Source organism: Ovis canadensis, chromosome 12 (genome assembly GCF_042477335.2).
Source record: "Ovis canadensis isolate MfBH-ARS-UI-01 breed Bighorn chromosome 12, ARS-UI_OviCan_v2, whole genome shotgun sequence".
NCBI lineage: Eukaryota > Metazoa > Chordata > Mammalia > Artiodactyla > Bovidae > Ovis > Ovis canadensis.
Genome location: NC_091256.1, coordinates 33,172,791 through 33,186,761, shown reverse-complemented (window position 1 = coordinate 33,186,761; position 13,971 = coordinate 33,172,791). Strand labels below are relative to the sequence as shown.

At 35.8% G+C, this 13,971-nt stretch overlaps 1 protein-coding gene across 1 annotated transcript in view; it reads right to left on the bottom strand.

The window, feature by feature from the left end:
* Positions 1-13,971, bottom strand: part of LYPLAL1 (lysophospholipase like 1) — a 30,853-nt gene that overhangs the window by 13,823 nt on the left and 3,059 nt on the right. The window contains exon 2 of the mRNA XM_069545387.1: positions 11,930-12,029. Within this exon, the coding sequence (XP_069401488.1) occupies positions 11,930-12,029 (100 nt within the window). The remainder of the gene's footprint in view (positions 1-11,929; positions 12,030-13,971) is intronic.

The following is a 13,971-nucleotide window of genomic DNA, read 5'->3' as shown; positions in this document are numbered from 1 at the left end:
TAGCTATATATTCTCAACCTCCAGAGTTAGTGAAATAAAAGCATAAAATTTATAGCCAGAACAAAAAAATGGACGGCTAAAAGACACCAGCTGAGATCTGACTGCGCTTCCTTGCATATTCTTTAGTGAAAAGCCAAGTGGAATCCCTGCAAACCCAAGGAGCTAGAGCTATTCAACTTTCATTCTGTCATCCACGGTAGCAAAAGAACTCTGCAGTCTACGCAGATCTGACTGTGGGAAACATCCAGTTAATACTATCGAGGTGTGGTGTAGAAGGAAACAGGAGAACTATACAACTGTTGTTCTGTTTTAGTCTTAACTCTCCAAAATAAAAGGATATCCACTTGAGGAACTTAAAAGCCAAGAGAAATATTCTGGAAACTTTCTCAGAGAAAGTGAAAGAAGTCTAGAAACAAGAAAGTTGCTCTGACTCAGATTTAACAAGAACTCATCTGAAGAGATTCTTTCACTTACTAAAATATAACTGTTATAAACTTTACTCTGTAACACACTTTCTAAAATTTGAATGTATATTACCAGTATCTATATGCCAGTACATAAAACCCTAGCATCCTCTCCTAGCTTATGCTGTGCTGTGCTCAATCGCTTAAGTGCTGTCCAGCTCTTTGCAGCCCCGTGGACTATAGCCCACCAGGCTCTTCTGTCCATGGGATTTTTCAGGCAAGAATACAGGAGTGGGTTGCCATTTCCTTTCCAGGGATCAAACCCACACCTCCTGTGTCTCTGGCATTGCGGGTGGATTCTTCACCCACTGAGCCATGGAGGCCTAATTTACGCACACATGTGAAATGCCGCAAATATGGAATACTTTATCTGCATGTGTACTTCTTCAATGTTGACTGTCCTACTTTTTTTTGGTTGTTTTTGCTTCTCTCTCCATTCCTCTTCCCCTCTCCTACCCCCTCACATCTTGCCCTTCACACTAGGTAAACGACGTCAACCTTCTTGAATATATCCTTCAGTGTTTTTCCTACACATATATTAAAAGATGTTTCTTTACATTATATTTAACAGCACTATATGCTTTTCAAAAATGAAATAAGCCTATTTGGTTTTCTTATGTGCATTATACTTTTCTCCTTTAACAATACCTCATGGAAACCCTTTCAGGTGATGTAGTTCTTATCCATTTTTTTAAATAGCTATATAGTATCTTGTAATTAAGATGCTCCATAATTTAACCGGCCATTTGCTTACAAATGGGCATTTATTTGGTACCTAAGTTTTAGCCACTAAGGGCAGTTCTGCATTAAACATATTTGCATACATGTTTTTACATACTTAGACTTTTATTCTATGGAACAGAGTTTGTGGAACAGGCCTACTGGACTGAAAGGTATGATCTGATAATTTTATCTTAATAGAGGTTTCAGAGTTGCTTCCATGAAGGCTGTAAAAATTCACCTATCTACAAGAAAAGTCAGAGAACATCTTTTGGCCCAACAGCTTTAATTACGATAGTAACATACTTTAAAACATTACCACTGAAAGGCAGTAACTACAGCTTTAAAATCAACTTTACTGAGATATAATTTACATACATAAGTGTACAGCTTTTAGATACACAGTTCAAAGACTTTTGACAAAGTATTTCCATAGTGATACAGAATATTTTCTTTACTTTAGAAAATTCCATCCTGTCCACTTGCAAGCAAACCCCATTCACTTCCAACACAGCCACTATAGATTAGTGCTGCCTTTTCACAACTCTACGTGAAGGAATTACTTATTCGTATCATTGGCTATTTTTCCCTATTGGAATTTTGATTTTTTCTCACTAGTTTCAAAGTGTTTCTGAATACTATTCATCTAAATATTGTTCATTTGTATTCCAAGTATTTTTTCCAAATAGATTTCTGCATATTGACATATGTATATAAAGTGTCTTTTTTTAAGCCAAATCAAAGACTTTACAGTTGATGTACTCTGAGAGGTATAATTTTAAATTAAACTAAATTAGTTTAAATTAAATTTGGGGGTATTCTGATTTATTTTATTTGCCATTCAGACATTATTACAGGTAGAATCCAAGATTATCTTCTAAGATTTTTGCTTTCATTTTTACATCTAAGTTTTGAATTTCTCTGGAATTTATTTCCTGCATGATGTGACCTAAGGGTTGAAATTCATTTTCTCCCCTATGTGCCAACTGTGCCTGCACTGCTACAAAAACAAAACACCTTTTCTCATAAAGTGAAGTTCACCTTTACAAGAATTTACCTCTGCCGCATTCCAGTTCTGAAGAACCTAGTATCTCTCGCTGTAGGTTCTATAAGAGAACTAAACCGTAATGCCTAATACATTTACTACATATAATGAATGGACTTCTCTCCAAAGCATCTAGAATGCTACTAGTTCTATCCTTGGCAAAAACTGAGAAAATGACTGTTTGGTGACTCACTGGAAGAATTCTGGTTGAGAAAGGCTCTATTTTGTTCCACTGATTTATTGGTCTACTCCTGTGTTAGGATCACCCTGACTACATCACAATGGTTTTAGAGTAAATTCTGAGGTTGAGTCAGGTGGTCCCCTCTCCCTACCATCACCACCACATGTCTCTCAAGACCTGTCCTGCCTATTCTTAGGTATCTAATCCTCTTTACCTAAGAAATAGTAATCCAATATTCAGTAAATTTTAAAATAATTTCAAATAATCCCCTTTAAAAGTCCTTTGTGGGATTTTAACTAATAATGCATTATTGCCTGGGAATTAACATTTTATGACATGAATCTGGGAGGAATGAAGATTTTTGCAGACTGTACTCTTTCTAGATCTGCCACATTCTGGCCCTTACCTAAGGCTTCTCCTGCATCATCCCCTGGGCTCTCAGTGGGTGAGATAAAATCCTGCCTCAGCTCTGTATGGGGACTCCTTCAGGGCCTAAATTCTCCCTCATTCCTGTAGGCCTTCTGACTTCAGAAGCTGCTTGGCTCAAGACAGGGAGATAAATTGGAATCAGAAGGGGAGAAAACATTTCATCCACCCCTCCTCCCAGAACCCTCTCTCAGGATTAACTTTCTTAACAGGACTCAGAAAATGAAAGCAGGTGCTTTCCATATAGCATTAATGCCACTGTTAGACAAAATTAAATCCCAAACCAATGAAATTGCCACTAAAACCACAATGATCTTCTGAATGAAAACAACATACAACACTCAGGCTAAAGCCTGAATTAGACTGGTACTCTTGTGACTTATTTCTACTTCCCTTTTCATTTTATTCTATTTCTCTTAAGTGTTTACTTGTCTGTCTAAGCACTTAAAAAAGGATGATATCATAGGCTAAAATATGAATCATTCTGGGAACCCAGCCATTAGTAGAAAAAAATGACACTTACTGAACTTTTTGTCTTGGACAGTGCCTTATTTAATTAGAGATAGATGCTCCATAGAATGTGAGTTTTACCAATTTAGCAGCTTTTTGTTCTCTCAGTTCTCTAACAAAACTAATTCTGTCCAAAGGAAGATAACAGGGAAAATGTGATGAGACAAAGAATAATTTAGATCTTTTTGTTAAGAAAACAATCAAGAATGCATAATTCTCCTAAGATGGTAGAATAGCCTTTCAGTAAAGCATGAAAGTAAGATTGTTTTTTAAAGCAGCTAAACAAACTGGCACATATGTTATACTCATTCGCCTTCTTCCTCAAATAAATCATTTCATTAGCTGGCATAAGACAGCTCAGACATTATTACCATAAATAAGTATATTTGGCATAGAACGTCTGGGTGGCTTCTCAATCAATCGATCAATCAAACCATTACACACTGGTAAAATATTAAGCAGGAATAAATGTTCAAGGTCTACGAAAAGAAAAGACGTTGCCATTCAGCTTGTCACCAAGTTTTGTTCCCTGAAAGTCATAAAATCAAAAGGTCATTCACAACCTTTCAGACGCTGTCACTAGGTTCCAGGCTTCCTCTCTGTCCTCATTTCACTGTTCCTCCCCCAGGATTCCCTAGGTTCCAGTCACACCTCCCTCGGTTTTCTTCAGAACCGCCTCACTACTGATCCAAGGACTTAGCACCTGACATTTCCTCTCGCTGGAATGCCCCTTTCCACAGTGATTACCCCCAGTGCCAAGAACAATTATTTGTTGAATGATGCATGTCAATAAGTATTTGTGATTTGGGAATAATTTTTGTCAGTTAGAAATAATAAGGATACCTAAGCAGAGACATTACTTTGCCAACAAAGGTCCATCTAGTCAAGGCTATGGTTTTTCCAGTGGTCATGTACGGATGTGAGAGTTGGACTGTGAAGAAGTCTGAGTGCCTAAGAATTAATGCTTTTGAACTGTGGTGTTGGAGAAGACTCTTGAGAGTCCCTTGCACTGCAAGGAGATCCAACCAGTCCATCCTAAAGGAGATCAGCCCTGGGATTTCTCTGGAGGGAATGATGCTAAAGCTGAAGCTCCAGTACTTTGGCCACCTCATGCAAAGAGTTGACTCACTGGAAAAGATTCTGATGCTGGGAAGGATTGGGGGCAGGAGGAGAAGGGGATGACAGAGGATGAGATAGCTGGATGGCATCACCGACCCGATGGACATGAGTTTGAGTGAACTCTGGAAGTTGGTGATGGACAGGGAGACCTGGCGAGCTGCAATTCATGGGGTCGCAAAGAGTCGGACATGACTGAGAGACTGAACTGAACTGAAAATTATTTAGCTTTGCTCTGAATATCTTTTGACTTTAATTCTTGTAAAAATCCATTCTGTGATTTCTAGAAAAAGGTCAAAGTTTTCTTTTGTTGATGTTTTAAAAGGATGTATTTCTAAGGAATAACATACTTAGAACATGTGTCTAACTCTTATGATCCCATGGACTGTAGCCTGCCAGGCTCCTCTGTCCATGGGATTCTCCAGGCAAGAATACTAGAATGGGTTGCCATTTCCTTCTCCAGGGGATCCTCCCAACCCAGGAATGGAACCCAGGTTTCCTGCATTGAAGGAAGATTCTTTATCAACTGAGCTATGAGGGAAGCCTAATAACATACTAATAGATACTTAATACTTAAAATACTTACAAAGAAGTAAACTACTTCTTCAAAATAGCATTCTTTTAGGACAGTTCCTTGCCAGTGAAGTGTACTTGCAGTACAGATCCACTGTTATCAGGAGACAGATCACCTAATATCACGTTTCAGGTATGAATCCTAAGTGATGGAGTAAAGATGAACCTATTACTACTAAACCTAAATCAAAAGCGCCTAACCTTGTTTCAGAATATAAGTTTACTGAAAAATATAAACATGCACTTCACGTGGAAAAATAGTAGAGGCACTACCGATAAACACTAAGAAACTATATCATAAAAATTATTAATAGCTTATTAAAAATTATTATTTTTAAAATGGAAATTCTACTAGTAAACTCAAACCAATAGAACCTCTCATTACAAATATAGCTAAAGTATGTCACAGAAATAAAAATCTTTATTGAGCACTTCAATTAAATATAGTCTAAGTTAACATAATAAAACAATGAAGCATTATTTTCCATTTAAATCAACACAGCAGCTAAATGCTGACTTTTACTGAATATGCTCTAACTCAGCTGATTAAAAACATCTATTAAATAGGGCTGAGAAAAAGAATACCTTATAGCCAAAGTGGCAATTCACAGTTTAATCGAAACATACTGATTTGCTGTAACAGGCCACAACTGGGTATAAGCAAAATAGACTACTGTTCTCTTAAGTTCTTTAAAGCATGTATGACTGTTAGAAGCAAAAATTATAACCTTGTTTGATAGAGTTTTCAATGTATGTTGATAAAACACATACAATAAGCAGCATGTATAACATTAAGGAGGGGAAGATAAAGGAATCTATATGGTTACAAGGCTTCTACATTTTGTATAAAGTGGTAAAAAACTAACTCAAAGTAGGTAAAAGATGTGATATACATGCTATAGTCTTTAGAACAATCAGAAAAAAAACAATAAATAATAATGAAGTATTAATTTTCTTAAATCCAAAAAAAGATGGAAAAGGGAAAAAGAGAAATAAAAAACAAATTTAAATGCAAACATAGCAATAGTTACAATAAACACAAATGGTCTAAATAACTCACTTAAAAGACAGAAACTGCTAGACTGATTAGGAAAAAAACAAAGCCCAAATTATGTTATATATAAGAAATACATCTTAAAAATAATGGCATAGATGTTAAAAGTAAAAAAATTTTAAAAAGATATGCTATACAAACAGTAAACATAGAAAAGCTGATAAATCCTATATGATTATTAAGTACAGTTCAAGGAATTACCAGAGATTGAAAAATGAGCATTTTATAAGATAAAAGTAGCTTTTAATGAGGAAGACAGCAAACCTGCCTGGGAATGTACCTCAGACAGCTTAAAAACCATGAGAGGAAACCTGGCAGAACTAAAGGGAGAGAGAGAACAATTAAAGTCACAGTTGGAGGTAACAACACCCATTCTGCGGTAACTAATAAAATGACTTGGGATCACTAAGAAAACATAACAATTTAAAATAAAAATATAAAATTCAGTATAGTCACCTTGAACTACTGACATCTGTAGAACTCTATACACAGTAAGAGGCACCAAGAGACCACACACACAAGCATAATACAAGCCATCGAGGAGCAAAAGAATCAAACTGTACAGGACTCCGGCAGCAACAGAAACGACATCAGGGATCAACAGCAATAAAACACCCAGAAAGACCCCAACGACTGGGCCACTGACAACATATTTCTAAATAATCTATGGGTTAAAGAAGCTTATAGAACTGTTGTTTTCCATATCTGCCCAGAAAAGTATCTTTCATCCCACATGCTCTTCTTAGAATGTGACTCAGATACTCCCATCAAGAGGTAGAGGCAATGTCTCTCTCCTTGACTCTGAGTGGTCCTCTGACTAGACAGGAAACAGCACTATGCAACTTCTAGGACTAGGTCTTAAAAGGCAATACAGCTTCCTTCTGGCTCTCCTTAGTGTATCTGCTCTTGGACATCAGCTTCCATGCTGCCAGGATGTCCAAGACATCAGATAGTAAAAACTCATGTAGTTGTTATGGTAACAAGACCAAAAGATCAAAGGAAGATCCCAGCTGTTATCGAGTATTAAGTGCCAGATACGAGTGAATCTTCAGACGATTCTAGTCATGCCCAGACTTCAAGTTTTCCCAGCAGAGGCCCCAGTTATCACAGAACGGAATCAAGACATTAGCACTGTGTCTTTTCTGAATTTCTAACCCACGGATGGATGACCACACTAAAACTGTTGTTTGGGGTGCTTTAAGATTCCCCTGGAGGAGGGCATGGCAACCGACTCCAGTATTATTTCAGAGAAGGAAATGGCACCCCACTCTAGTATTCTTGCCTAGAGACTTCCATGGACAGAGGAACCTGATGGGCTACAGACAATGGGGTTGCAGAGTCAGACTCTATTGAGCAACTAACACTTTTGCTTTCACGGGAGCTTAGAAAAGATTTCAATATATTAAAAATACAAAAGAGAAAATTAGTGGGAATTATCTAAGACAGTGATTAGTGAGAAATTTAGAGCTTTAATGGAAGGAAATAACAAATGTAAAAGCAAATATAAATAACAGAAAAAGAGCACAAAATAACCAAGCCAAAACTGTCCCTATGAAAAGATTAACAAAATTAATAACCCTTCAACAAGATAAAGCAACAAAAAAAGATATAAATTATTGATATTGGTAATAAAATAAAAAATATCAGCACAAATTCTAAAGGCATTAAAAAAGTATCATGAACAACTTTATATCAATAAATCTGGTAAATTAGATAAAAGATACAAACTATGAGAAACACAAATGATCAAAACTGATACAGAAAGAAACAGAAAATCTGAATATTCTCATTATATGAAAGAAACTGAATTTATTATCAAAACCTTCACAGAAGAAAACTTCAGGTCCAAATAATTTCACTAGTGAATTTTACTAAACACTGAAGGAAAAAAAAAAAAATACAAACTCGGAAAACGGGAAGGTAACATTTTCTAACACATTTTAAGAGATGTAGGGAATTCCCTGGCTGTCCAGCAGTTGGGACTCAGTGCTTTCACTGTTGAGGGCCTGGGTTCAATCTCTGGTTGGGAAACTTAAGATCCTGCAAGTTATATGGCGTGGCCAAAAAAATAAATAAAATAAAAAGAGACAGTATAATCTAGATGACAAAACTTTATAAGAGAAAACTACAGATCAATATCCCTCATGAATGCAGATTAAAATTTCTCAACAAAATCCTAGCAAATCGAATTCAGCTATACATAAAACAAATAATACATTATGACCAAGAGGGGTTTAAGCTAGGAATGAAAGGGTGGTTTAACATTTGAATGTGTAGACAATGTAACAAAATGAAAGATAAAAACCATGATTATCTCAAAAAATACAGTAAAGTGATTTAACCAATTCAGAAAAAAAAAACTCAGCTAATTAGGCAAAGAAATAAATTTCCTTAATAAAAAGTGCACAGAAAAAAACCTGTAACAACATCATAACAGTGAAATACTGAATTCTTCCCTTCTAAGATTATACAAGAAAACATTCCTTGATTCTATTAAACACTTTATCAGATGTTTAAATAAGCACAATAAAGCAAGACAATAAAGTAAAAGGAAGATTGGGAAGGAAAAAGGAACACTGCCTTTATTTACAGACAGTGTTATCATTTACACAAAAAACACAGAGAATCTACTAGATAACTACTACAAATAAGTGAATTTAGGAAGACAGCAAGATGTAAGAGTAAGATCCAAAAATGTGTTTCTTATGTAGAGTACACAGAACTGTATTCAATATCATGAGATAAACCATAATGGAAAAAATTATAGAAAAAGAATGTATTTATGTATATAACTGAGTCACCATGCTGTGCAGCAGATACTGTTAGAACACTGTAAATCAACTATACTTTAATAAAAGAAAATTTAAAAGGTGTTTCTATGTACGTGTAACAATCAAATTAGAAGTCTAAACTTTTTAAGAATTCTATTTACGATACAATGAAAAAACATGAAATATTTGTGACTAAACTTAGCAAAAGATCTCTCTACGGAAAATTCTATACCACTGCTGAAAAAAATGAACAAAGATCTAAAATGGTGACATACTACGTTAATTTCCTGTAAATAAACCTCCTATGGATTACATGCAATTCTAATAAAAATCCAAACAGGTGTTCTGTAAAACTGGTAAGTGGATTCTAAAATTTACATATAAATGCAAAGAACCTAGAATGAAAGAATGCTGAAAATGAACTTATATCACTTGATTTCAACATTTGCTATAAAGCTGTATTAATCAAAACAGTTTTGTATCGGCATAAAACTAGATAAACAAACCAATGAAACAGAACATTCTAGATAAGAAGTCATTAAAATATGTTCACAAAACGTTACACAAAAGAGCTTATAGCAATGATAATCATTGTTTTTAAAAACTGGAAATAATCCAAATGTCTATCAACAGTAGAATGAATAAATAAATGTATGGAATATTCACACATCTACTCAAAAATTTTTAAATGAACTACTGATAGGCACATAAACACTATGTTGAGTGAAAGAAGACAGACACAGAAGATTAAATTATTCCATTTAGTTGAAATTCAACAACTGGGAAAACTATCCTACAGTGATGGAAATCAGAACAATGGAAACCTATGCGTGCTAGGAATGGACTGGAAGGAGGCACAAGAAAACTTTCTGGGGTGATGGAAACGTTCTTGTAATTGAAGCAATTAAACAAGAGCATATATTCATAAAAACTGATCTTCCTGTATGCTTAAGGCATTTGCATTTCACTGTAAATTTTACTTGTAAAAAACATACTAGGACTTCTGGTCGTAAGATGTCATTACGAGAGTGAAAACGCAAACCAGACAGGCACAAGATGTTCGAATCTGTGTTTTTAAAAAATAGAAGCTTTAATAAATTAATAAGTAAAAGACAAAAACTGGGCAAACGATATGAGCGGATGTTTCTTTGGAGGACATACAAATGCTCCATAAATATAAGAAATAATACTCAGTACCATTAGCATTAGAGAGCTACCAATGAAAAGCAGAAGCTACTACTACACAGCTACTAGACTGGCTCAAGCTAAAAAGACTGACAGTGGGAATTGTTTGTGTGGATGTGAGATGAATGGAACTGTCAAGCATTGCTGGTAACAGTGTAAACTGCTCTAACCTCTGTGGAAATATGTTTGGCATTCCGAACCAGGGCCAACACAGCTAAACCTGCTTCAACATTTCATTCTTACTCATTTCCATAAATATCTAGCTTGGGTGAAGTTACATAACAGGAAGCATCATTTCAAAGGTGGGAGCGTAGATCCATTCTAGGACAAAACTGTGGTGAACAGGTCATTTAACCCTGCATACCAATTAGGTGGCATCAGTGGAAAGATTTACAAAGCCAGATCATATTTTCAGCATATTCTGGTAAGAATAACTTAGTCAACAAAATACTACAGTAGAGAAAAACTTACAGGTTTGCAGGTGATGGAAGGGAAAACAGGAGAGAAAATAAATACTACAAAATTTGGACAATGTCAGAAAGTGTGAAGGAAAATGTCGAAGCATGAAAATTTGCTGCAGTTTTAGAGTTTATTAAAATGCAGTTTTAGAGTTTATTAAAACTTTTATCAAGTACAAATTACATTAAAAAAGAGAGTTAAGAAAGGCATGCATCTACCACTGCCTCCTGAGGCTATTTAAAAGATAGTAAACAAAGGAGATGATACAAGACTTTCTATGGGCAGTGCAAGAAAAGTGTTCCAATAGATGTAAAGCAGCAGCTACTTTGTACTACCAAATGAAGCCATATTATGCTACAAAAGCAAGGTCAATAAATCTGTGCCCAAACTCCCTGCCTAAACAGAGTAGACTGTTTGGAGTATCAGTCAGAGACCTTGAAACAGCAGAGTACGCTATAAACGTCAGATTATTCTAATAACATACAGTCAAACAGCCTTCTAAGGTGTGGAATCCGAACTGAAAACTACACACTTAGTGGCACTGTAGGCTTCCTCAATTTGGGACTTGCTGGTGAAAAGTGGTCCATGAGGTTTTACAGACAGCAAGTCACTGGCCTCATGCTCACTCTAGATTAATCCTATTACTGGACAGGTCCTAGAAGGAATAACTGAAAACTCTTAGGAACTACACTTCTTATGTCATTTACTGCAACAAAACATACTTTAAAAAAAACTCATGTCAGCAGTTAAGTCATTACACAGTGAAAATATCAGTACTGATATACATATCCATAGTTACACACTCCTAGAACAGTATCCTTAATTATATCAAATTCTGTAAAGTCCTTCTAATTGATGCTACTTCATAAACATCGTGCCAGTGTGCTAAATTAAAAATGCCTCATATAAAACACTGCATAACCAATCACTGTATGTACAATCTTCTTTTTAGGTTTCCTATCTCAACATCACCACCTTCCCATTCCCCCTAATTTTCAGTTTCTCCCAGTACCTGCTCTATATACCTACACTGAATTGACTGCATGTCTTACATTTTCACAAATGTCCTGGATCAGGCTTTCATGATGGCTAGACTATCAGATCTCACTTTTGGCTCTGTACTAGAACTCATACTAGAATGAAGCTTTGAAAATATAAAAAAGTCTTTCTGTTGTGGCCACATCCAAAACTAACTGAGTCAAACCCTGGGGGTAACAAGTAGGTGGAATTGCAGATAAAATATAGGGTATCAGTTAAATTTTCATTTCAGATAAAGGATTTCAGAATTAAAAAATTGTTCTGGAAAAAGAGGACCTCAATTTAAAATATTATAAATATAGAATTAAGCTGAAAAACTATCCAGCTGCTGTGTGTGTGTGTTACGCCACAGAGTTATACTGAGTAATGATTTAAATGACTGCATACCTGGGAGGAGCTGTTGGATAGATAACCTTTATGTGCTGGAATGTTAAATCTTGGTTTAAAACTTGCTTGATCCACGTTCTCAATCCTTGTCCAGAATCACCTGATGAATCACAAAATCTAGATTAAGTTAAAACGTTTTGCCAGCACAGTGTTTTGACAGAACAGTGTATTTAAAAGTAGTCTATAATTTTCAGGTCACATAAGGTGGAACAAGAAATAAAAAAACTCTTCATAAATAAACTGTACAGAAACCAATTTATCAATGTGGACTAAGTGATCAAGCATCAATAGTTAGAAATAATTCTAATTATTTCACTCCTGATTCCACCCATTGATCACTTTAAAGCCCTCTTTAAGCCTGAGTTTTTAAGTTTCCCCATGTGTTTACAGGATATAATAGGAATAAATAGATTAAATTGATTTTTCTAAAAAAAAAATCCATATCTGATTTTAAAGTCATTTCTTATTTTATTCTTAAAAATAGTAAATTTCTAAAGTGCTTATAAACTTTTGTAATTGGAACAGTTTAAACAATTTTCTTCGTTAAACCAATAAATTTCTTCAAAAGACGTATTCAGCATACTTTTATGTTTGAATTTGAAGAAATGAAAATTTAATTCTGATAATACGTTTACAATAGTCTAAAATAATGACTGTACATCCCATGGCTGAAAAATAACCAAGCTTCATGCAAGAATGGACATACATGTATTTCCATAAAAAATTAAACTATAGGTTCATTTTGTGTAGTCTTAAAGAGAAAAATTTAAGTTAAAAACTCTTAGTTTGTAATCAATCAATTCATTAAGACAGCAATTTAAAAAGTATCTACTGAATACTTATTAATGTGTGAGACACTATGCTTACTGCTAGAGAGGCAGTGACAGAAAGGTGATGGGGAGAAAGTTCTTGCGCTCACGGAGTGTAGAGTTTATTGTGAGAAGCAGACACCAGTCCAATAACCATATACAGAAATGTGAAAGAAAGTGGCTGCAGATGTGACCACTGCAAAAGAAAGATACTTGGTGCTTAAAGGATTTCTTATGTTCAGAATTACCCCCAACAAGATTCAGAGATAACTTCACTAGAATATAAGCTCCGCAAGGAAAGGTTCATTTTGTGTTTAGCCCGTGAGTTATTTGTTCATCTGATGCCTAGAACAGGACTGACACAAACTAGGCATCCAGTAGATAGTTGTGGAATTGAACTGGGATCTATGGGATGGTGAAGAGTCAAGTGCAGAAGGAAAAGCAGCTCAGACAGCATAAGGCAGATGCTGAAACCCTGCACAGGAAGGAGCAGTATGGCATCGAAGAACTGAAAGGCAGCAATGAGAGGAAGAGCAGTGAGAACATGCAGAAGCCAAGAAGGTAATTTTTTGCAGAAAGGGGGCACACTTCTAAGCATTATTCTGGAATCCTTATTCTGCAAGTTGTGTGGAGAGGCCTGAAGGAGGATAGAGATGTGGAAGGATCAGTCAGGTGGCTGCTGTTCAGAAGACAGTTGCTTAGACTATGGAGTAAATAGAAATAGATACCAGACATAATAAGGAGACGAAATTAACATCTCCTGCATTGGCAGGTGGATTTTACCACTGAGTCACCAGGGAAGTCGATGAAATTAACAGAAACTGGAAACAGATTAGTTAGGAGGGGTCAATTGTGACAGGTTTCGAGGGGGATAGCAAAAGTGTTTGGCCAGAGAGGAAACACAGGAAGCAGCAGGTCTGTAGACGCCGAGTATGAGGTACCAAGGGTTCAGCAAACTACAGCCAGCTGGAGGACAAAATCCAGGTCTCTAAGGACTGAGAGCTAAGGGTTTTTAAAGAATTAAAAAAAAAAAAAAAAAAAAAGGAAGAAAATGGAGAAAACAGAAGAGAAAAAGAAAAATACGTGAAGGAGAATTTGCGCAACCTACAAAACTTAAAATGGTTACTACCTGACCCACACTATCTGCCGCCAGAATCCTCCTCAGGTATCTTTTCCTGCTCCTGTCACTCTAGGCATCCTAGCCTTACTGCCATTCCTTGACTGTTCTGGTCT